Source organism: Eucyclogobius newberryi, unplaced genomic scaffold (assembly GCF_026437365.1).
Source record: "Eucyclogobius newberryi isolate DKJ021-1_F unplaced genomic scaffold, fEucNew1.0.hap1 SCAF_5, whole genome shotgun sequence".
NCBI classification, from domain to species: Eukaryota; Metazoa; Chordata; class Actinopteri; order Gobiiformes; family Gobiidae; genus Eucyclogobius; species Eucyclogobius newberryi.
Genome location: NW_027316167.1, coordinates 5,687,679 through 5,708,877, shown reverse-complemented (window position 1 = coordinate 5,708,877; position 21,199 = coordinate 5,687,679). Strand labels below are relative to the sequence as shown.

At 49.5% G+C, this 21,199-nt stretch overlaps 1 protein-coding gene across 1 annotated transcript in view; it reads right to left on the bottom strand.

Annotated features, from left to right (window-relative positions):
- cemip (cell migration inducing hyaluronidase 1) overlaps nt 1–18,429 on the bottom strand; it is a 138,318-nt gene extending 119,889 nt beyond the window's left edge. The window contains exons 1-9 of the mRNA XM_072464929.1: nt 18,360–18,429; nt 16,730–16,867; nt 15,828–15,966; nt 15,109–15,348; nt 14,162–14,341; nt 9,242–9,312; nt 9,022–9,117; nt 3,907–4,028; nt 1,687–1,834 (exon numbers count right to left, since the gene is read on the bottom strand). Of these exons, the coding sequence (XP_072321030.1) occupies nt 1,687–1,834; nt 3,907–4,028; nt 9,022–9,117; nt 9,242–9,312; nt 14,162–14,341; nt 15,109–15,348; nt 15,828–15,966; nt 16,730–16,867; nt 18,360–18,414 (1,189 nt within the window). The 5' untranslated portion in view covers nt 18,415–18,429. The remainder of the gene's footprint in view (nt 1–1,686; nt 1,835–3,906; nt 4,029–9,021; nt 9,118–9,241; nt 9,313–14,161; nt 14,342–15,108; nt 15,349–15,827; nt 15,967–16,729; nt 16,868–18,359) is intronic.
- Between the last annotated feature and the right edge of the window lie 2,770 nt (nt 18,430–21,199).

Here is a 21,199-nt window from a genome sequence, read left to right as displayed (position 1 = left end):
TCCTGCGTGTCAAATGGTACTAAGAGTAAAGGTTCCTGTGTGTGAAATGGTACCATGAGTAAAGGTTCCTGCGTGTGAAATGGTACTATGAGTAAAGGTTCCTGTGTGTGAAAGGGTACTAAGAGTAAAGGTTCCTGGGTGTGCCAGTCTGGGTACCATGAGTAAAGGTTCCTGCGTGTGAAAGGGTACTATGAGTAAAGGTTTCTGTGTGTGAAAGGGTACTATGAGTAAAGGTTCCTGTGAGTGAAAGGGTACTATGAGTAAAGGTTCCTGTGAGTGAAAGGGTACCATGAGTAAAGGTTTCTGTGAGTGAAAGGGCACTATGAGTAAAGGTTCCTGTGAGTGAAAGGGTACTATGAGTAAAGGTTCCTGTGAGTGAAAGGGTACCATGAGTAAAGGTTTCTGTGAGTGAAAGGGTACTATGAGTAAAGGTTCCTGTGTGTGAAAGGGTACTATGAGTAAAGGTTCCTGTGTGTGAAAGGGTACTATGCGTAAAGGTTCCAGTGTTTTAAAGGGTACCATGAGTAAAGGTTCCCGTGTTTTAAAGGGTACTATGAGTAAAGGTTCCTGTGAGTGAAAGGGTACCATGAGTAAAGGTTCCAGTGTTTTAAAGGGTACCATGAGTAAAGGTTCCCATGTTTTAAAGGTATTATGATTAAAGGTTCCTGTGAGTGAAAGGGTACCATGAGTAAAGGTTCCTGTGAGTGAAAGGGCACTATGAGTAAAGGTTCCTGTGAGTGAAAGGGTACTATGAGTAAAGGTTCCTGTGAGTGAAAGGGTACCATGAGTAAAGGTTTCTGTGAGTGAAAGGGTACTATGAGTAAAAGTTCCTGTGTGTGAAAGGGGACTATGAGTAAAGGTTCCAGTGTTTTAAAGGGTACCATGAGTAAAGGTTCCTGTGTGTGAAAGGGTACCATGAGTAAAGGTTCCCGTGTTTTAAAGGGTACCATGAGTAAAGGTTCCCGTTTCTTAAAGGGTACCATGAGTAAAGGTTCCCGTGTTTTAAATGGTACCATGAGTAAAGGTTCCTGTGAGTGAAAGGGTACCATGAGTAAAGGTTCCTGCGTGTGAAAGGGTACTATGAGTAAAGGTTCCTGTGTGTGAAAGGGTACCATGAGTAAAGGTTCCTGTGTGTGTAAGTCTTGGTACCATGAGTAAAGGTTCCTGTGGGTGAAAGGGTACAATGAGTAAAGGTTCCTGCGTGTGAAAGGGTACCATGAGTAAAGGTTCCTGTGTGTGTAAGTCTTGGTATCATGAGTAAAGGTTCCTGTGTGTGTAAGTCTTGGTACCATGAGTAAAGGTTCCTGTGTGTGAAAGGGTACCATGAGTAAAGGTTCCTGTGTGTGTAAGTCTTAGTACCATGAGTAAAGGTTCCTGTGAGTGAAAGGGTACCATGAGCAAAGGTTCCTGTGAGTGAAAGGGTACCATGAATAAAGGTTCCTGTGTGTGAAAGGGTACTATGAGTAAAGGTTCCTGTGTGTGTAAGTCTTAGTACCATGAGTAAAGGTTCCTGTGAGTGAAAGGGTACCATGAGTAAAGGTTCCTGTGTGTGAAAGGGTACCATGAGTTAAGGTTCCTGTGTGTGTAAGTCTTAGTACCATGAGTAAAGGTTCCTGTGAGTGAAAGGGTACCATGAGCAAAGGTTCCTGTGAGTGAAAGGGTACCACGAGTAAAGGTTCCTGTTACCGAGCTTGTGGCAGAGGAAGCGGACGCGGTAGTCGTGGCACATCCCGTGAGGCTGGTCCTTGTTGAGGCAGATGAAGCCGTAGTCCTTGTCCAGTTTGTGGATGATGTCCCCGCTCTGGTGGGACGGGACGCCCTCCATGGTCTCAGCCTGAACCAGGACAACAAGGAGGGAACTTTATCCATTTATTTATCAAAAATACAGTATAAACACTATGTACCATGTGACCACCAAAATGTCGCCTGAAGTAGCTGGACATTTGGCTGGTCACAGCAGATACTGACAGGTTTACTGACCCGTCACAATAAAACAAAACTTGACATTTCAGAGTAAACTTTTATTGTGTTTACATTAATTCATTTGCATTGTTTTATTCTACAACCTTCTATTGGTTAAGTCAACACTCTGGAAACGCCCACCGAGGCCTAAGCCACACCTCTCCGATTAGCATCTGTGAACTGGACGGATTATTCATATACACATCCATACTAATTACCGTATTTTCCGGACTATAAGTTGCATCTTTTTTCATCGTTTTGGCCGGGATGCGACTTATACTTATGTTATTTTCACACTTGCAACTGCATTTCATACTCCAGTGCGACTTATATATGTTTTTTTCTTCACTATTGTGCCTTTTTTGGCTGGTGCGACTTATACTCCAGAAAATACGGTACTCAGTGAGACAGATTTTCACAGATTTATGAACAATATTTGACAGAAATGGGTCTTTTGTAGATATTAAAGTCGATTAAAGTTTTACATCTTTGAGAGCAGCTCATGAAAAATGTTGAGTTTATGTGTTTGTTCAGCATTAACATGAGGCTGATGTTAATTCTTTGTCCTTTTTCTGAATCAGTTTCAGGAGCACAGACACGCACGCAGTTCTTTCCACTTGGTTCTCATTTCCAGAAACGGATTCTTTTAAAATCTTTCAATTAAATGCACTTTTGTAAAGTCCAAACTCACAACAGCCGCAGCCTCGATTAAACAATGTTCACGGGGATTTAGCAAACGGATAAAGTGTCCCAGCAACTGTTCCCTGTCCTCAGACAAAAGAAACTACACACGCTTAAACTTCTCATCGAGTAAAAGCCCTTTTCCTGAAAACAAATCCAAATTAAAGCGCTCCCACAGCCAGGACGAAAGTGTTCACGTCATAGAAATGTGAAAGAGGGTTTAATAATCAACAAGGGAGTGATATCCAACTATTACACAATAAACTATACATACTTCGAGACCACAGACTGGACGCCAGGAGACTATCTTAAGGGGCATAATAAAAGGTACAATCAATACTTGGAGACCACAGACTGGACGCGAGGAGACTATCTTACATTATTCTGTAGTAGCACATAAAATATAAAACACACATGGAAGTGACTGGTACTGGAAATATTTGTATTTTTGAACATGACAGTAATAATAGCTCTAAAGGTTATGATGCAATATTCCTCAACATTACAGTATATTATGTTACAGCCTGTACTGACATGTATTTCAAACGGACACGCCCATCAGATCGACTTTTTAACCACGTTACAACATTATTCGCTCATCAAAGCCACACCAAAGTAAATGTATTCAAAAGAACGTGTTTGAAGCCAATAACAATACAAAGAATGCATAAAGTGCATACGACGAGTTTTTACGATTTTTTAACCCTTTATTTGGTGTGTTTATACTTGCTGTACGTATAAATGACAGTGTTACACAGATCGAGCAGGTATTTGTGGAGAAAACATAGAACAATCTGTAGAAAATGATAGGAAGTGACATCACAGCAGGGACACTCATACAGGAAGTGACATCACAGCAGGGACACTCATACAGGAAGTGACATCACAGCAGGGACACTCATACAGGAAGTGACATCACAGCAGGGACACTCATTCCAGTCAAAGTTTATGCAGAATTTACACAGTGAAACATTTTTTTTAAATCTCTAAACATTAATTCAACTCAAATCGCTCTCATATACTTTTATTTGTCATCTTTAAAAATGGTGGCCCAGTGTCTTATGGGCAATTTCCTACTGTGATGTCATCAATTACAAACAGGAAGTGAAATTTTAAACCTATACCTAAACCTGCTATTCTGTGTTAACATTTCTGGCCAAATTCAAACTATATTTATCTTAACTGCGTTTGATTTCAACGAGTGGTCCGGCCTGTAGGGGGCACTATAAAGCGCGCAGCAGTGGTCAGTGGTCAGTGGTTTACCTGGATGTCCAGAGGGTTGGGGCAGAGGTTCTGGGGGAACGCCTTGAGCAGGTCGGTCAGTTTCTCCCAGTCTCCAGAGCCGCGCTGGTCATCTCTGCTCCTCCACTCAGTCCACTCGACCTCTGCAGCCACACGGACAACAGTTATGTACGGAAACATGGACCGGCCTCCTGCTGGTGCCAGAGTCAGGACTAAACATGGACTGGCCTCCTGCTGGTGCCAGAGTCAGGACTAAACATGGACTGGCCTCCTGCTGGTGCCAGAGTCAGGACTAAACATGGACCGGCCTCCTGCTGGTGCCAGAGTCAGGACTAAACATGGACTGGCCTCCTGCTGGTGCCAGAGTCAGGACTAAACATGGACTGGCCTCCTGCTGGTGCCAGAGTCAGGACTAAACATGGACCGGCCTCCTGCTGGTGCCAGAGTCAGGACTAAACATGGACCGGCCTCCTGCTGGTGCCAGAGTCAGGACTAAACATGGACTGGCCTCCTGATGGTGCCAGATCAGGACTAAACATGGACCGGCCTCCTGCTGGTGCCAGAGTCAGGACTAAACATGGACCGGCCTCCTGCTGGTGCCAGAGTCAGGAATAAACATGGACCGGCCTCCTGCTGGTGCCAGAGTCAGGACTAAACATGGACCGGCCTCCTGCTGGTGCCAGAGTCAGGACTAAACATGGACCGGCCTCCTGCTGGTGCCAGAGTCAGAACTAAACATGGACCGGCCTCCTTCTGGTGCCAGAGTCAGGACTAAACATGGACCGGCCTCCTGCTGGTGCCAGAGTCAGGACTAAACATGGACCGGCCTCCTGCTGGTGCCAGAGTCAGGACTAAACATGGGCCGGCCTCCTGCTGGTGCCAGAGTCAGGACTAAACATGGACCGGCCTCCTGCTGGTGCCAGAGTCAGGACTAAACATGGACCGGCCTCCTGCTGGTGCCAGAGTCAGGACTAAACATGAATCGGCCTCCTGCTGGTGCAAGAGTCAGGACTAAACATGGACCGGCCTCCTGCTGGTGCCAGAGTCAGGACTAAACATGGACTGGCCTCCTGCTGGTGCAAGAGTCAGGACTAAATATGGACCGGCCTCCTGCTGGTGCCAGAGTCAGGACTAAACATGGACCGGCCTCCTGCTGGTGCCAGAGTCAGGACTAAACATGGACCGGCCTCTTGCTGGTGCCAGAGTCAGGACTAAACATGGACCGGCCTCTTGCTGGTGCCAGAGTCAGGACTAAACATGGACCGGCCTCCTGCTGGTGCCAGAGTCAGGACTAAACATGGACCGGCCTCTTGCTGGTGCCAGAGTCAGGACTAAACATGGACCGGCCTCCTGCTGGTGCCAGAGTCAGGACTAAACATGAACCGGCCTCCTGCTGGTGCAAGAGTCAGGACTAAACATGGACCGGCCTCCTGCTGGTGCCAGAGTCAGGACTAAACATGGACCGGCCTCCTGCTGGTGCAAGAGTCAGGACTAAACATGGACCGGCCTCCTGCTGGTGCCAGAGTCAGGACTAAACATGGACCGGCCTCCTGCTGGTGCCAGAGTCAGGACTAAACATGGACCGGCCTCCTGCTGGTGCCAGAGTCAGGACTAAACATGGACCGGCCTCTTGCTGGTGCCAGAGTCAGGACTAAACATGGACCGGCCTCCTGCTGGTGCCAGAGTCAGGACTAAACATGGACCGGCCTCTTGCTGGTGCCAAAGTCAGGACTAAACATGGACCGGCCTCTTGCTGGTGCCAGAGTCAGGACTAAACATGGACCGGCCTCCTGCTGGTGCCAGAGTCAGGACTAAACATGGACCGGCCTCTTGCTGGTGCCAGAGTCAGGACTAAACATGGACCAGCCTCCTGCTGGTGCCAGATTCAGGACTAAACATGGACCGGCCTCCTGCTGGTGCACCCTTTCCCCCGTTTAACCCTTTCATCCTTCCCATTGCGGTGGAATCGAGGAGAATTTCAATAGCGTGTTCTAAAAGCAAATTGATTAATCTTTTAATTACTTTTTTGTGCAGATAAAATTTGTGCATGTTCTAATTACAGTCAAATAATTCGAAACAAACAAAATGACTCTTGTCTCCGCACGAGCCTCGTTTGCGACGCCGGTCGTTAACGAGTTCTATTAAAGCTGTAACTTTTCCAGTGGCTGCTCGTCTCCAATGAAATGTTACCGTCAGGAATGTTCCCCTCATCGCTCATAAATACTGGTGTGTGGAGGGGAGTGTGGAGGGGAGTGTGGAGGAGAGTGTGGAGGAGAGTGTGGAGAGTGTGGAGGAGAGTGTGGAGGGCAGTGTGGAGGAGAGTGTGGAGGAGAGTGTGGAGAGTGTGGAGGAGAGTGTGGAGGGGAGTGTGGAGGGGAGTGTGGAGGAGAGTGTGGAGTGTGGATGAGAGTGTGGAGGAGAGTGTGGAGAGTGTGGAGGGGAGTGTGGAGGGGAGTGTGGAGGGGAGTGTGGAGGAGAGTGTGGAGGAGAGTGTGGAGAGTGTGGAGGAGAGCGTGGAGGGGAGTGTGGAGGAGAGTGTGGAGGGGAGTGTGGAGGAGAGTGTGGAGGGGAGTGTGGAGGAGAGTGTGAAGGGGAGTGTGGAGGAGAGTGTGGAGGGGAGTGTGGAGGAGAGTGTGGAGAGTGTGGAGGAGAGTGTGGAGGGGAGTGTGGAGGGGAGTGTGGAGGAGAGTGTGGAGGAGAGTGTGGAGGGGAGTGTGGAGGGGAGTGTGGAGGGGAGTGTGGAGGAGAGTGTGGAGGAGAGTGTGGAGAGTGTGGAGGAGAGTGTGGAGGGGAGTGTGGAGGGGAGTGTGGAGGAGAGTGTGGAGGGGAGTGTGGAGGAGAGTGTGGAGGGGAGTGTGGAGGGGAGTGTGGAGGAGAGTGTGGAGGGGAGTGTGGAGGAGTGTGTGGAGGGGAGTGTGGAGGGGAGTGTGGAGGAGAGTGTGGAGGGGAGTGTGGAGGGGAGTGTGGAGGAGAGTGTGGAGGGGAGTGTGGAGGGGAGTGTGGAGGAGAGTATGGAGGGGAGTGTGGAGGAGAGTGTGGAGGGGAGTGTGGAGGAGAGTGTGGAGGGGAGTGTGGAGGGGAGTGTGGAGGAGAGTGTGGAGGAGAGTGTGGAGGGGAGTGTGGAGGAGAGTGTGGAGAGTGTGGAGGGGAGTGTGGAGGGGAGTGTGGAGGAGAGTGTAGAGGGGAGTGTGGAGGGGAGTGTGGAGGAGAGTGTGGAGGAGAGTGTGGAGGGGAGTGTGGAGGGGAGTGTGGAGGAGAGTGTGGAGGGGAGTGTGGAGGAGAGTGTGGAGGAGAGTGTGGAGGGGAGTGTGGAGGGGAGTGTGGAGGAGAGTGTGGAGGAGAGTGTGGAGAGTGTGGAGGGGTGTGGAGGGGAGTGTGGAGGGGAGTGTGGAGGAGAGTGTGGAGGAGAGTGTGGAGGAGAGCGTGGAGGGGAGTGTGGAGGAGAGTGTGGAGGAGAGTGTGGAGGAGAGTGTGGAGGGGAGTGTGGAGGGGAGTGTGGAGGAGAGTGTGGAGGGGAGTGTGGAGGAGAGTGTGGAGGAGAGTGTGGAGGGGAGTGTGGAGGGGAGTGTGGAGGAGAGTGTGGAGGGGAGTGTGGAGGGGAGTGTGGAGGGGAGTGTGGAGGGGAGTGTGGAGGGGAGTGTGGAGGAGAGTGTGGAGGGGAGTGTGGAGGAGAGTGTGGAGGAGAGTGTGGAGGGGAGTGTGGAGGGGAGTGTGGAGGAGAGTGTGGAGGGGAGTGTGGAGGGGAGTGTGGAGGAGAGTGTGGAGGAGAGTGTGGAGAGTGTGGAGGGGAGTGTGGAGGGGAGTGTGGAGGGGAGTGTGGAGGAGAGTGTGGAGGAGAGCGTGGAGGGGAGTGTGGAGGAGAGTGTGGAGGAGAGTGTGGAGGGGAGTGTGGAGGGGAGTGTGGAGGAGAGTGTGGAGGAGAGTGTGGAGAGTGTGGAGGAGAGTGTGGAGGGGAGTGTGGAGGGGAGTGTGGAGGGCAGTGTGGAGGAGAGTGTGGAGGAGAGTGTGGAGGAGAGTGTGGAGGGGAGTGTGGAGGGGAGTGTGGAGGAGAGTGTGGAGGGGAGTGTGGAGGAGAGTGTGGAGGGGAGTGTGGAGGGGAGTGTGGAGGAGAGTGTGGAGGGGAGTGTGGAGGGGAGTGTGGAGGAGAGTGTGGAGGGGAGTGTGGAGGGGAGTGTGGAGGAGAGTGTGGAGGGGAGTGTGGAGGAGAGTGTGGAGGAGAGTGTGGAGGGGAGTGTGGAGGAGAGTGTGGAGGAGAGTGTGGAGGGGAGTGTGGAGGAGAGTGTGGAGGGGAGTGTGGAGGGGAGTGTGGAGGGGAGTGTGGAGGAGAGTGTGGAGGGGAGTGTGGAGGAGAGTGTGGAGGGGAGTGTGGAGGAGAGTGTGGAGGAGAGTGTGGAGGGGAGTGTGGAGGAGAGTGTGGAGGGGAGTGTGGAGGAGAGTGTGGAGGGGAGTGTGGAGGGGAGTGTGGAGGGGAGTGTGGAGGAGAGTGTGGAGGGGAGTGTGGAGGAGAGTGTGGAGGGGAGTGTGGAGGAGAGTGTGGAGGAGAGTGTGGAGGGGAGTGTGGAGGAGAGTGTGGAGGAGAGTGTGGAGGGGAGTGTGGAGGAGAGTGTGGAGGGGAGTGTGGAGGGGAGTGTGGAGGGGAGTGTGGAGGAGAGTGTGGAGGGGAGTGTGGAGGAGAGTGTGGAGGGGAGTGTGGAGGAGAGTGTGGAGGAGAGTGTGGAGGGGAGTGTGGAGGAGAGTGTGGAGGGGAGTGTGGAGGAGAGTGTGGAGGGGAGTGTGGAGGAGAGTGTGGAGGGGAGTGTGGAGGAGAGTGTGGAGGGGAGTGTGGAGGAGAGTGTGGAGGAGAGTGTGGAGGAGAGTGTGGAGGGGAGTGTGGAGGAGAGTGTGGAGGGGAGTGTGGAGGGGAGTGTGGAGGGGAGTGTGGAGGAGAGTATGGAGGGGAGTGTGGAGGAGAGTGTGGAGGGGAGTGTGGAGGAGAGTGTGGAGGAGAGTGTGGAGGGGAGTGTGGAGGAGAGTGTGGAGGGGAGTGTGGAGGAGAGTGTGTAAGAGTCTGTGTAAAAGTGTGTGTAAAAGTGTGTGTAAGAGTGTGTGTAAGAGTGTGTGTAAGAGTGTGTGTAAAAGTGTGGGTCAAACGCGCACCTTGCACCCACTGGCTGGTCGCCGTGACGCTAAAGGACTGGCCGTCTCTGGAGTGGAACGTGCGGGAGACGTGGGCCGTGCTCGACGCTTTTGTCCCTGAAACGACACGAGTTTTCATTCATTCATTTATAGAGAGACAGAGGAAAACAAAGAGAGAGAACGGGACGTAGAGGAGGAGGAGGAGAGGAGGAGGAGAGGAGGAGGAGAGGAGGAGGAGTACCCTGATACACCGAGAGGTCCTCCACCGTGGACGAGGGGTCTCCCTTCACTGCGATCAGGGTCCAGGGGTTCCTAAGGAGTGAGAGTGAGTGTTTTTTAGCATTTCGATGGGAGATAATACATGCGTTCGCCATTTTGAAAGGGGCACAACAACAACACGTCTACTACATACGACATCCAGTTTATATGAGGCCAAAATGCCAAAAACCTGCGTTCTGTAAGGTCATTGTTCTGTAAGGTCATTGTTCTGTAAGGACATTGTCCGTCATCGTCTAAAGAATCAAAGTATTCGTAGCTCGTTATGCCGTAGAAAAGGACGCAGTCGTGGTGGTTGCAAATATATTGCATGCCCCTTTCAAAATGGCCGCTATGAGGAAGTCCCGGATGTGTGACATCACCGCGAACGCATGAATCTGTTTGATCGGACTTTGGACATGAAATACTGGCAAATTTGTCATGTTTCTACATTTGCAACGCTGAGTTTAAACATAATCATAATGACAAATTCACCTTTTGAAACATCTGGTTCATCTGTTTTCAGAAACTCGTGTGAAACAGGGAAATATCAGAGTAAAATCATTTGCAGTGTGACTGAGGAGGATAAAGTTTCCTTTTGGGCCGGATTTACTGCATATTCAGAGATATTCAAGGATATGAGGGTTTGAGAAGGATTTAAACCTGAACTTAATCATCTAAAATGAGAAAAACACATTGGATTTCATTTTACTTGTTTTACCTGAACAACAGACTGAACATATAAACTGTGAGGACTCTGAGATGAACTGTGAGGAGGACTCTGAGATGAACTGTGAGGACTCTGAGATGAACTGTGAGGAGGACTCTGAGATGAACTGTGAGGAGGACTCTGAGATGAACTGTGAGGAGGACTCTGAGATGAACTGTGAGGAGGACTCTGAGATGAACTGTGAGGAGGACTCTGAGATGAACTGTGAGGAGGACTCTGAGATGAACTGTGAGGACTCTGAGATGAACTGTGAGGACTCTGAGATGAACTGTGAGGACTCTGAGATGAACTGTGAGGAGGACTCTGAGATGAACTGTGAGGAGGACTCTGAGATGAACTGTGAGGACTCTGAGATGAACTGTGAGGAGGACTCTGAGATGAACTGTGAGGAGGACTCTGAGATGAACTGTGTGGAGGACTCTGAGATGAACTGTGAGGACTCTGAGATGAACTGTGAGGAGGACTCTGAGATGAACTGTGAGGAGGACTCTGAGATGAACTGTGTGGAGGACTCTGAGATGAACTGTGAGGACTCTGAGATGAACTGTGAGGAGGACTCTGAGATGAACTGTGAGGAGGACTCTGAGATGAACTGTGAGGAGGACTCTGAGATGAACTGTGAGGACTCTGAGATGAACTGTGAGGAGGACTCTGAGATGAACTGTGAGGAGGACTCTGAGATGAACTGTGTGGAGGACTCTGAGATGAACTGTGAGGACTCTGAGATGAACTGTGAGGACTCTGAGATGAACTGTGAGGAGGACTCTGAGATGAACTGTGTGGAGGACTCTGAGATGAACTGTGAGGACTCTGAGATGAACTGTGAGGTGAACTGTGAGGAGGACTCTGAGATGAACTGTGAGGAGGACTCTGAGATGAACTGTGAGGAGGACTCTGAGATGAACTGTGAGGAGGACTCTGAGATGAACTGTGAGGACTCTGAGATGAACTGTGAGGAGGACTCTGAGATGAACTGTGAGGACTCTGAACTGTGAGGACTCTGAAGTGTGAGGACTCTGAAGTGTGAGGACTCTGAAGTATGTCTGTGGCTGTGATTATGTCAGTGCAGAGAGAGAACACGCTACCGCAAGAAGTCATAAATCTGAGCTTATTAAAAGTGTCTGCAGCTCACGAGCCGCAAATGAGAACATGACCCTCACCCTCTCAGACCCTCCCCCTCTCATCAGACCCTCACCCTCTCATCAGACCCTCATCCTCTCATCAGACCCTCATCCTCTCATCAGACCCTCATCCTCTCATCAGACCCTCATCCTCTCATCAGACCCTCACCCTCTCATCAGACCCTCATCCTCTCATCAGACCCTCACCCTCTCATCAGACCCTCCCCCTCTCATCAGACCCTCACTTCTCATCAGACCCTCCCCCTCTCATCAGACCCTCACTTCTCATCAGACCCTCCCCCTCTCATCAGACCCTCACCTCTCATCAGACCCTCCCCCTCTCATCAGACCCTCCCCCTCTCATCAGACCCTCACCTGTCATCAGACCCTCACCTCTCACCCTCTCATTAGACCCTCACCTCTCATCAGACCCTCCCCCTTTCATCAGACCCTCCCCCTCTCACCCTCTCATCAGACCCTCACCTCTCATCAGACCCTCCCCCTCTCATCAGACCCTCCCCCTCTCATCAGACCCTCCCCCTCTCATCAGACTCTCACCTCTCATTAGACCCTCACCCTCTCATCAGACCCTCCCCCTCTCATCAGACCCTCCCCCTCTCATCAGACCCTCATCCTCTCATCAGACCCTCACTTCTCATCAGACCCTCCCCCTCTCATCAGACCCTCCCCCTCTCATCAGACCCTCCCCCTCTCATCAGACCCTCCCCCTCTCATCAGACCCTCACCCTCTCATCAGACCCTCACCCTCTCATCAGACCCTCCCCCTCTCATCAGACCCTCATCCTCTCATCAGACCCTCCCCCTCTCATCAGACCCTCACCCTCTCATCAGACCCTCATCCTCTCATCAGACCCTCATCCTCTCATCAGACCCTCATCCTCTCATCAGACCCTCACCCTCTCATCAGACCCTCATCCTCTCATCAGACCCTCCCCCTCTCATCAGACCCTCATCCTCTCATCAGACCCTCCCCCTCTCATCAGACCCTCCCCCTCTCATCAGACCCTCCCCCTCTCATCAGACCCTCATCCTCTCATCAGACCCTCACTTCTCATCAGACCCTCCCCCTCTCATCAGACCCTCACCTCTCATCAGACCCTCCCCCTCTCATCAGACCCTCCCCCTCTCATCAGACCCTCATCCTCTCATCAGACCCTCACTTCTCATCAGACCCTCCCCCTCTCATCAGACCCTCCCCCTCTCATCAGACCCTCCCCCTCTCATCAGACCCTCCCCCTCTCATCAGACCCTCATCCTCTCATCAGACCCTCACTTCTCATCAGACCCTCCCCCTCTCATCAGACCCTCACCTCTCATCAGACCCTCCCCCTCTCATCAGACCCTCCCCCTCTCATCAGACCCTCATCCTCTCATCAGACCCTCACTTCTCATCAGACCCTCCCCCTCTCATCAGACCCTCCCCCTCTCATCAGACCCTCATCCTCTCATCAGACTCTCACCTCTCATTAGACCCTCCCCCTCTCATCAGACCCTCACTTCTCATCAGACCCTCTCCCCCTCTCATCAGACTCTCCCCCTCTCATCAGACCCTCACCTGTCATCAGACCCTCACCTCTCATCCTTTCATCAGACCCTCACCTCTCACCCTCTCATCAGACCCTCACCTCTCATCAGACCCTCCCCCTTTCATCAGACCCTCCCCCTCTCACCCTCTCATCAGACCCTCACCTCTCATCAGACCCTCCCCCTCTCATCAGACCCTCCCCCTCTCATCAGACCCTCCCCCTCTCATCAGACCCTCCCCCTCTCATCAGACTCTCACCTCTCATTAGACCCTCCCCTCTCATCAGACCCTCCCCCTCTCATCAGACCCTCCCCCTCTCATCAGACCCTCATCCTCTCATCAGACCCTCACTTCTCATCAGACCCTCCCCCTCTCATCAGACCCTCCCCCTCTCATCAGACCCTCCCCCTCTCATCAGACCCTCCCCCTCTCATCAGACCCTCCCCCTCTCATCAGACCCTCCCCCTCTCATCAGACCCTCACCCTCTCATCAGACCCTCCCCCTCTCATCAGACCCTCATCCTCTCATCAGACCCTCCCCCTCTCATCAGACCCTCCCCCTCTCATCAGACCCTCACCTCTCATCAGACCCTCACCTCTCATCCTCTCATCAGACCCTCATCCTCTCATCAGACCCTCACCCTCTCATCAGACCCTCACCCTCTCATCAGACCCTCACCCTCTCATCAGACCCTCATCCTCTCATCAGACCCTCCCCCTCTCATCAGACCCTCCCCCTCTCATCAGACCCTCATCCTCTCATCAGACCCTCATCCTCTCATCAGACCCTCCCCCTCTCATCAGACCCTCACCCTCTCATCAGACCCTCACCCTCTCATCAGACCCTCACCCTCTCATCAGACCCTCACCCTCTCATCAGACCCTCCCCCTCTCATCAGACCCTCCCCCTCTCATCAGACCCTCATCCTCTCATCAGACCCTCATCCTCTCATCAGACCCTCCCCCTCTCATCAGACCCTCATTCTCTCATCAGACCCTCCCCCTCTCTTCAGACCCTCCCCCTCTCATCAGACCCTCATCCTCTCATCAGACCCTCCCCCTCTCATCAGACCCTCCCCCTCTCATCAGACCCTCCCCCTCTCATCAGACCCTCATCCTCTCATCAGACCCTCACTTCTCATCAGACCCTCCCCCTCTCATCAGACCCTCCCCCTCTCATCAGACCCTCCCCCTCTCATCAGACCCTCACCTCTCATCAGACCCTCACCTCTCATCCTTTCATCAGACCCTCACCTCTCACCCTCTCATCAGACCCTCACCTCTCATCAGACCCTCCCCCTCTCATCAGACCCTCCCCCTCTCCCCCTCTCATCAGACCCTCCCCCTCTCATCAGACCCTCCCTCTCTCATCCTCTCATCAGACCCTCATCCTCTCATCAGACCCTCATCCTCTCATCAGACCACCCCCCTCTCATCAGTCCCTCTCCCTCTCATCAGTCCCTCCCCCTCTCGATGGTCACACAGTGATGTCACTTGTGGGCGTGGTACCTGAAGCCCAGCGTGTGGATGTGGCGGCTGCCCAGCTGGGACACGCGGCTCTTGGCTGCGTCCTCCAGGTTGTTGGAGGCCTCGTCGTTGACCACCAGGACCACGATGACCCCGGGCTCTACCGTGTCCAGGAAGTGAGCCAGACGCACGCTCTCGTTGTGACTGCGGTACGTGTCAAACCTGCAGCACATTTAAGAAGGATTCAAATGACAAAAGTAGAACCGTTCTAGAACATTCTTGAATAGATAGAATTTGATTGATTTCATTATTTCAGATTCTATAGTGACATAAAACCATTTGAATTGAGACAAATACAATAAAAGATGAGTGAAGGACCATTTTGTCTAATTTAATTTAATCTGATTGAACATTTGGCAGGTTTTGGCTTTTGTTTTTTTTTGTTTGAACAATAAACACAACTTTGACATACTGAAAAGTACATTTGCTGATTTCCTTCAAGACGGAATTTCACTTTTCTCCAGACTAAATATAAAGATTTCCCAGAATCCCCTCTGCCTCTGTGAAAGCAAATGGAACGGAACATGTCAACAAACTGAACACAGATTTTGTAGAAGGAACTCCGGAGGTATTTTCAACGTGCGCGTAAAAAAACTGTAAAAGTTGCAGTACAGGTTCATATTTATCATTTATTTTTCAAAAACAATGGTGTTGAGCTGCTCTGAACGCCGCACAGACAGGACCGAACACATTCCTTGTGTTTGATCCGCTCACTGTAACGAGCTGCAAAAACAGCCTGAACCTGCAGCGCTCCACCTCAAATCTCCTGGAAACAAACGATGGGTTCGCGGCGGTTCAGCCTCGTGTTTTTACACCTGAAGCACTTCCTGTCCCACGCTTTCCCTGGCCTGAGCGGTCACTGTGCGGCGTCTTGCCCAGGGACACCAGCGTGCACTCGGCCATGTTTCAAAGCTGCGAGAAAGACTGACCTGTCGTCCTTCAGCACCCGCCCGGTCCTGGGGCTCAGCAGGTGCACGATGAGGCCCCGGTGGCCCCAGCTCGTCCTGAACTCGTAGCTCCGGTTGCTGCTGCTCTGTCCCGGGTGCAGCGTCTTGTTCAGGAACGTCCAGGACAGTTTGGGCGAGCCGTGGATCTCCAGGGTGCCACCGGTGCCCACGCCGATGTACTTCTGACCAAAGTAACCGTGCTCCACGTCCGGGTCGTCGGACCTGAGAGAGACACGCGATCAGCCACGTTTCCATATGATTACCGTATTTTCCGGACTATACGTTTTTTCATAGTTTTGGCCGGGGTGCGACTTATACTTATACTTATACTACGGAGCGACTTATATGTGATATTATTTGTTATTTTCACACTTGCAACCGCATTTCATACTCCAGTGCGACTTATATATGTTTTTTTCTTCTCTATTATCTATTTTTGGCTGGTGCAACTTATAGTCGTAAAGGAGATTTAAAAGTATGGTTGTCACAATATTAACATTTCTACTTTAGACTCAATTGATGCCGATTTCGATAACACAATGATTTTTCGACAGTAGAATGTGATTTTTACTTACTTTATGTTTCAGGTCAAATGTTTATGTGATTTTATCCAGTATTGATTCATGTTCAAATGAGTCTAGTTTATGATAAAGTCAGCGTTTATGAAAACACCAGGAGTAGAAAAGAGCTTCTGTAGATACCGTCCGTAGAGCGAGATGGTCAGGTTGCCCCGGTACGGACAGTCAGGGCTGCCCACGTGCATCTCCCCTCCGTCCCCGATCAGGATGTGTCTGGCCCTCAGCACCAGGGGCCGGTGGGTGTCCGCGATCACCAGCGTCCCTGTCCCAAGCACAAAGGGTCAGCGGTCCTGGTGTGGAACAACAGGTCAGCGGTCCCGGTGCGGCACAACAAGTCAGCAGTCCAGGTACAACAGGTCAGCGGTCCCGGTGTGACGTGTGTGGGCAAGATATCGGACGCTTGTTTTGTCCTCGCCAACAAGTCATTTACTCAACACTCTCTCACAACTTTCCAAAACCTTTGCCATTCAAGGGAAGAACAGTAATCAGTTCAATTAGTTCTTAAAGGAGCAAATGTCATTACTCGCCATCGACACATTCCAAATGTGATGTCATCAGCATAACCTCTATAGACCTGGTTTAGACCTGGTTTAGTCCTGGTTTAGACCTGGTTTAGACCTGGTTTAGACCTGGTTTAGACCTGGTTTAGACCTGGTTTAGACCTGGTTTAGTCCTGGTTTAGACCTGGTTTAGTCCTGGAGTAGTCCTTGTTTAGTCCAGGTTTAGTCCAGGTTTAGTCCTGGTTTAGACCTGGTTTAGTCCTGGTTTAGACCTGGTTTAGACCTGGTTTAGAAATGGTTTAGTCCTGGTTTAGACCTGGTTTAGAAATGGTTTAGTCCTGGTTTAGTCCTGGTTTGGACCTGGTTTAGACCTTGTCCTGGTTTAGACCTGGTTTAGACCTGGTTTAGACCTTGTCCTGGTTTAGACCTGGTTTAGCTATATTTAGATTATGGTTTTATTCCATGTTTTCTTCTGGGTTTAGAGCTGGTAAAGGTTCTTTTTCTAGAGCTTTGAACATGACTCACCTCCAGACTGGATCTCCAGAGAGTGCACTGTGGCCGACGCCCTGAGCAGAACCTTTTGACCGCGCCCGATGGTGACGCGGTGGTGCTCGCTGTGCCCTGGCAGCCATGTTTGTAGTCCAGGCATCTTATCTGGACACGCTGGAGGGGCAAAAGGACAGAGAGTACTTTAGGAGTAACTGAACCATAGGACACAATGTATGCATTATGTGTATTATGTGTACTGTGATCTCAATCTATGAAGTCACAAAACTGAAAATAAAAATAAATATAGCCTCAAGCGGCAATAATCGGCCCTCACCACGCGCCCCAATTGTCCTTTTATTACACCGTATTACATATCATAGCTTACTGCGGAATCTGTGACCCTGTCACATCTTCTCCCCTTTGTTTTACCATTCAAAAAGCAATTTTATTTTGAATTCTTGGCCGCACAGAGACCAGGTCCACCCCTGAAGATGAGTCTCACAAAATTTCAGGTTAATAGGGCTAACGCCTTGGGAGTTCGTGAAAGTATAAAGTGTAAGCATATTCTGGCAATTTCCCAATTGGAATAACATGGGAGGTTTCTGCTACGGCAAAGCCGTAACAATTATGACATGGGTCTCATTGACTTTTTTGATCAGAATGCCAAAATTGAATTTTCTGTAAAAATTTCGTAAAATTTTGTAAAATTTTGTAAAATTTCGCTAAACTAAACATTTTACCCTCCATATAAAATCTGTAGGGGGCGCTGTCGCGCCAAATTAATTTATTTCACTTCAAGTAGGTTTAGGGCAAAGAGTTTAACAACTGATTCTAATTTGACGCAATTCGGACTTTATCTGTGCAAACGGCAGCAAATTTAAAATTTAGGAAATTTGGGAAATTCTAGCACAAGTTTGCGGCTTCGCCGCACAGAGACCGTGACAGGTATCAAAGTAATTTGAATACATTTTGATGTCCCACTCCTCAGCACCATTTTCACCAAATTTCAGCTTTTTCGGGCCAACGCCCTGGGAGGAGTTCGTAAAAGTACGACATTTGGAAAAACTCCGGAGTCATGCTTAGCAATTTTTTAACCAATATGGCCAACATTTGGTTGGGCGGACGGCGTTGCCGTAATAATATTTTTTACCTCTCTTGTCACCATCTACCTCTGCGCCAAATTGGTCCCGAGTAGAAGAAAGAAGAAGAATATTCCGATGCGAAAACAATGTTTCACATCAAGCTCGCGCTTTCCTACCTCATGGTGTGGGTCCCTGGTCACTGACGGGCTTTTGTTAATTTTGAGTGGGCTCCGCCCACTTTGTGTTTTTGGCCCTCTATACAGTAATAATGTTAAATTTTTGCATTTGCATTCGCTGTCGTCATCCCCATATAAAGCACTTGTTTAGTGCGCATTTTTGCACAGGCGTCGCCCGTTTACAACGGTAATGTTCCATTTCCCTACTACAAATTAATCTGCACGGGGCGTGCATGAGGGAGGAGTGTTAGTGAGTGTTTGGAAGTGGGCGAGCGCTTCGCGCTCAATTTCGTGCGCACTATGTGCGCACTTTCGCAGCCGTGCTTTGCACGGCCTTACAGGACTAATAGGCCTCTCTCCAGCTTGTGGCGCTCGGGCCTAATAATAAACCTGTAATTAGTGACTCACCTGCCCGGACAGTGGGCGGCGGCAGCAGCCACAGGAACAGCAGGATGATCCTCATGTGTGCAGGAGGTCCAGGCAGGGGGACACAGGGGCCCTCCACAGGCTTCTTTCTTCAGGAGGGAGCTCACAGGGGCCCTCCACAGGCTTCTATCTTGAGGAGGGAGCTCACAGGGGCCCTCAGTCTGCTGTCAGGCTAGGACAAGGGAGAAAGAAAATAAAGAGAACGATTAGAGGAGGTTTTAAAAGTGACTTATCTTGTAAAAGGTTTTCTTATCTAAGTTCAGAGAATGTTATGTTACGTTCTGCTTTTTTAAAATGACACATTACTGACTAAAACACCTTTATACAAGATAAAATAACTACTAAATAACAACTACTATTACGCGCTGATCCAATCAAAAGCATTTCGATGTCAGGACAGTGGACTTTAAAAACACAGAGTGAAGTAAAGAAAATACTGATGATTGATTGTTTTTTTTCAAGCCACCCATAGTTTTGAGAAGGAATACTAATACTAATACTAATACTTATACTTATACTTATACTAATACTAATACTAATACTAATACTAATACTTATACTTATACTTATACTAATACTAATACTAATACTAATACTAATACTAATACTAATACTAATACTGATACTGATACTGATACTGATACTGATACTTATACTTATACTTATACTTATACTTATACTAATACTAATACTAATACTAATACTAATACTGATACTGATACTGATACTGATACTAATACTAGTACTAGTACTAATACTAATACTAACATCTTATTGTCATTATACTGTAACAATCAAAACAACAGAAATTGGCGCGTACTGTAAAGTCTGCACACACACACACACACACACACACACACACACACACATAGTCACACACACACACACACACACACACACACACACACACACACATAGTCACACACACACACACACACAGTCACACACACATAGTCACACACACACACACACACACACATAGTCACACACACACACACACAGTCACACACATAGTCACACACACACACACAGTCACACACACACACACACATAGTCACACACACACACACACACACACACACACACACACACACACACAGTCACACACACATACACACACACACACACACACACACACACACACAGTCACACACACACACACACATACACACACACACACACACACACACAGTCACACACACACACATAGTCACACACACACACACACACACACACACACAGTCACACACACACACACACACACACACACACAGTCAGTCACACACACACACACACACACACACACACACAGTCACACACACACACACACACACACACACACACTCAGACACACACACACACACACACACAGTCAGTCACACACACACACACACACACACACACACACAGTCACACACACACACACACACACACACACACACACACATAGTCACACACACACACACACACAGTCACACACACATACACACACACACACACACAGTCACACACACACACACACATACACACACACACACACACACACACACACAGTCACACACACACACATAGTCACACACACACACACACACACATACACACACACACACACACACAGTCAGTCACACACACACACACACACAGTCACACACACACACACACACACACAGTCACACACACACACACACACACACACACAGTCACACACACACACACACAGTCACACACACACACACACACACACACAGTCACACACACACACACACACACACACACAGTCACACACACACACACACACACACACACACCAGAGTTCAGTTTTCAGTTCAACTTTTCCAAAACACGTCTTATTTACAGCAACAATTCATCTTGAATAATTCCCTGGTTTAGAATTGAAACTTTTGGACTTAAGGGAACTTAATGAAGTGTGAATACATAAGTGAAGAGCATATATCAGGAGCTGTTCCTGGTGCTGCACAGAGCTGTGAGGAGCATTCAGAGCATCACAGCCTTTGAATAAAACTCTTTGTGATTCAGGAGGATTAATATGCAGGAGATAATCATGTGTTGCCGTGGCGAGGATTAGCTCTCACCCGACCCCATCACGCCTGTCATTCTGTAACACTCTGCTCACATGACCCCTGTACACGGGGCCACGTTCAGCCCGCGTGTGCGTGAGGCGGGGATTAATTCATATTTATTGTTTTCATTGATGGAATTATCGGGAATGTGAGCAAATGTAAAGCCAACGCAAACATGAGCTTCAAATGAATTAAAATGAATTCAGAATGTTAATCTCTACATGACGCTTGTATTTAGCAGGTGTAAAAATACAACCTACTTATGAAAGAATGTTTATGGTGCTTAAAACACTGTTAGTTTCCATTATTCTGACACATATGAACCTGGTGTAAATATAAAGACTTTTATGTGAACTTACTACTTTCTAAAATACTACGTTAACGTCACATTTGATTATCCAGCATCTTTAGGCTTTTTACATTTACACACTTTACACCCGACTTAACCAGGCGTCTGAAGCTCAGCAGACAGGAAGTGTTTGGTTTAGTTTCCTGTTCGAGCTTTGGCCCTGTCTGGATCCTAGCTCCGCCCCTAATGATGAATAATCAAGGAGATAAACCTCCATGTCTGTGTAAAGAGGGGCGGAGTCTCCAGCAGAGTACAGCAGCATGAAGCCATCAGTACTCATCAGTGATGAGGGAGCTGCATCCAGGTAACAATAGGATTGATATGGCCCATTGCAGGGCTGTGGGGGTAACAAAGAAGATTTCTCAATCGAAATGATACAGCTTTTTCTACAG